The sequence below is a fragment of the Mandrillus leucophaeus genome, unplaced genomic scaffold (assembly GCF_000951045.1).
Source record: "Mandrillus leucophaeus isolate KB7577 unplaced genomic scaffold, Mleu.le_1.0 Scaffold505, whole genome shotgun sequence".
In the NCBI taxonomy this organism is placed as follows: domain Eukaryota; kingdom Metazoa; phylum Chordata; class Mammalia; order Primates; family Cercopithecidae; genus Mandrillus; species Mandrillus leucophaeus.
This window is the reverse complement of record NW_012105421.1, coordinates 1,208,600-1,211,820: the sequence shown is the minus strand read 5'-3', so window position 1 is coordinate 1,211,820 and position 3,221 is coordinate 1,208,600. Positions and strand designations below refer to the sequence as shown.

The following is a 3,221-nucleotide window of genomic DNA, read 5'->3' as shown; positions in this document are numbered from 1 at the left end:
GCCTATACAGAGATTTCTAACCCATATAATGTAAAGTTTTAATATCTGTTCTAAAGCAATATCAAGTCTCTTATCTGTCTTTGCCTTTAAAAAAATATGTATTGATTAATTTAACATATATTTACTAAATGCCAGGTTCTGAGTGCTCTGAGAATATAGAAGTTTCAAGGCACTTATCATCTTGTGGCAGGATTCAGACTAATAAATAGTTATCTTCTTACTTTGTTTCAAGGATTTTGACTTGTTCTAGTATGCTTTTAACCTAGCAAAACCCAGGCAATCTATTCTTTTCACTAAGCTTATTTTAACACTTTAGAATAATATACATATAATATGTAAATATATAATTTATTAATTAAATTCCATTTAAATTTGTGTAATCTGTATATATACAGTGAGAGGGTATATAAAACACTAAGATTTAGAGCAATTTTTTAAACTGATAAACTTCATTTGACATAGATTTCAAATGAAAATAAATTTTTTTTTCTTTTTTGTAGAGACAGGGTCTTACTATGTTGCCTAGGCTGGACTTGAACTTTGAACTCCTAGACTCAAGAGATCCTTCTACCTTGGCATCCCAAAGTGCTGGGATTACAGGCATGAGCCACCATACCCGCCTTAAAATTAATTTTGACAAGTCCTTACCTTCACAATGTTTCCAACCACAAGGTCTTGATTATTTTCAGTATCTGATAAAAGCTGCTTAATCCCATTAATACGATCACGAAAGTCTTTTGCATTTAATAAACCAGTTATGACTTTAAGGTACTCAGCACTTTCTAAGGAATTACGAGGGACTGATTTTCTGGTGACTTCACGAACTTCAGTTACCTCTCTAAAGTGAAAGAAAGGTGAATGTGATTTCATTTGTACTTTCCTATAAAAACTATTATACAAACATAATTTTAAAATCTCACTATGAATTCATTTTCCAAAATGCATAAAATGACCTAACCCACAGCCAAACTATCTGTGTTGGGAGTCCCCAGGATCTCCCCTGGATTTGGATATTTGCTAGGAAGACTCACAAGTGTTAGCCTCTAGTTTTACTCATGGCTAAAATTTATTACAGCAGAAGGATGCCAAACAAAATAAGCAGAGGGAAAAGGTGCATAAGTCAAAGACCAGAGGAAACCAGATTTAAGCTTTTAAAGAGTCCTTTCCCAGTAGGGTCACACAGGACACAATTCCTTCAGCAATGAGTTATGACAACATATGGGAAATGCTGTCTACCAAGTAAGCTTATTAGAGGCCTCATGTCCAGAGTTTTCACTGGGAGCTGGTAACGTAGGGACCGTCTGCCTAGGACATACCAAAATTCCAGACCCCAGAAGGAAACCAGGCCTCCAGTATAAACCATATTGTTTGCCGAAACAATTTAGGCACAGTAAACTATCTTATCAGTTAGGGCATGTTGGGAATCCTCTTGAAATCCTGGTTTCCCATGTCAGCAAAGAGCTAACCTTGCAAGCAGCCTTTTTTAGGGATAAAAGTCTCAGGACTGCAATGTTAACTTTTTTCTGAACAGGTTCCTTGCCCATTGAGATCTAGATAAATTACCTTGAACCTCTTCTCAAACCCATTCTCCGTAGAAGATTAAGTGAACCACTCTTATGAGGAATAGTTGAAATCTTTCCAAAACCTACGTTCCCAGATGTCAACCAATGGACAATCTCTCTAAGCAGACCTTTCTAAGAATAGCAGTCTCAGGCCCTGTTATGTTAACTCTTTCCTGCAAAGTATTCGTGTGAACATGCATGGGACAATGAGAAACTAGAGACCAGCAGGAATTATTATGGCAATGACAGTATTCGTAGCATATTTTTTGTGGCTATAAAGGGGTAACTCAATGTGGTAGATCCAGCTTGTCCATCCCATGGTCTGCAGGTCGCATGTGGCCCGGACAGCTTTGAATGCAGCCTAACACAAATTCATAAATTTTCTTAAAACATTATGAGATTTTTGTGTATATGTGAGTGTGTGTGTGTGTGTGTGTGTTTTAGCTCACCAGCTATCATTAGTGCTGGTGTATTTTATGTGTGGCCAAGACAATTCTTCTTCCAATGTGGCAAGGGATGCAAAAGATTGGACACCCCCGTTTAGATGATCATCCTTTTGAAACTAAAGGGTCATGCAAAGTGACAGGTAGGTCAGTTGGTCAGTCTGTCTATCTATTTTAGATACAGAGTCTCACTCTATCTTTCTATCTATCTATTTTACTTTTTTAATTTTTAATTTATTTTTGAGACAGAGTCTCACTTTGTCACCCAGGCTGGAATGCAGTGGCATTATCTTGGCTCACTGCAAGTAAGCTTAATGTAAGTATATTGTAATGTTCTTACCTGAGACTTAACATGGTCTAATACTATTTGAAAGTATACTGTGAGACAGTAAAGATGTACATTATAATATTATAAAGTCTAGATCAACCACTTATAAAAGGAACAAAAAGATACAGCTAATGAAGAAGATAAATGAAATATGAAAATGCACACACACACACTCACATCCCTACCTCTCAATCAATCTTATACCAAGCACAAAAAGAAGAAAAAGAAACAGAAAATATAAGACAAATGGAAAAATACTATCAAAATGAGAGGCTTAAACCCAACCATGTGAATAACCGCTTTAAACCTAAATGGTCAAATACCCTGATTAAAAAGCAGAAATTGTTATATTGGTAATAAGACAAGACTCCAACCTGGGCAACAAATTGAGACCTCATCTGTACAAAAAATACAAAAAATTAGCTGGGTGGCAGGGTAGGGGTGCCATGGGCTTGTAGTCCCAGGTACTCGGGAGGCTAAGGTGGGAGGACACTTGAGCCCTGGGAGGTCGAGGCTGCAGTGAGCCATGATCACGTCATTGCACTCCAGCCTGGATGACAGAGCAAGACCCTTCCTCAAAAAAGACAAGACTGAGTCGCATACTGTCTAGAAAAACGCTCTTTAAAAAAACATAAGCTGAGCATGGTGGCTACACCTATAATCCCAGCACTTTGGAAGACCGGGGCTGGAGGATTACTTGAGCCCAGGAGTTGACACCAGCCTGGGCAACACAGGAAGACCCCATCTCTTTTTATTAAAAATTAATAAAATATATTTTTTAATTAAGAAGACAGACCAGAAAATACAAGCAAAATCCACAATGCATTAAGGAAAAAAATTATTTTCACACTTGTTAAAATGGTAAGAAAGACTTTATTCAAGAAGGAT

At 37.1% G+C, this 3,221-nt stretch overlaps 1 protein-coding gene across 1 annotated transcript in view; it reads right to left on the bottom strand.

Moving 5' to 3' along the window:
- Nucleotides 1–3,221, bottom strand: part of FAM179B (family with sequence similarity 179, member B) — a 164,925-nt gene that overhangs the window by 15,769 nt on the left and 145,935 nt on the right. The window contains exon 18 of the mRNA XM_011996232.1: nucleotides 649–838. Coding sequence (XP_011851622.1) covers nucleotides 649–838 — 190 coding nt within the window. The remainder of the gene's footprint in view (nucleotides 1–648; nucleotides 839–3,221) is intronic.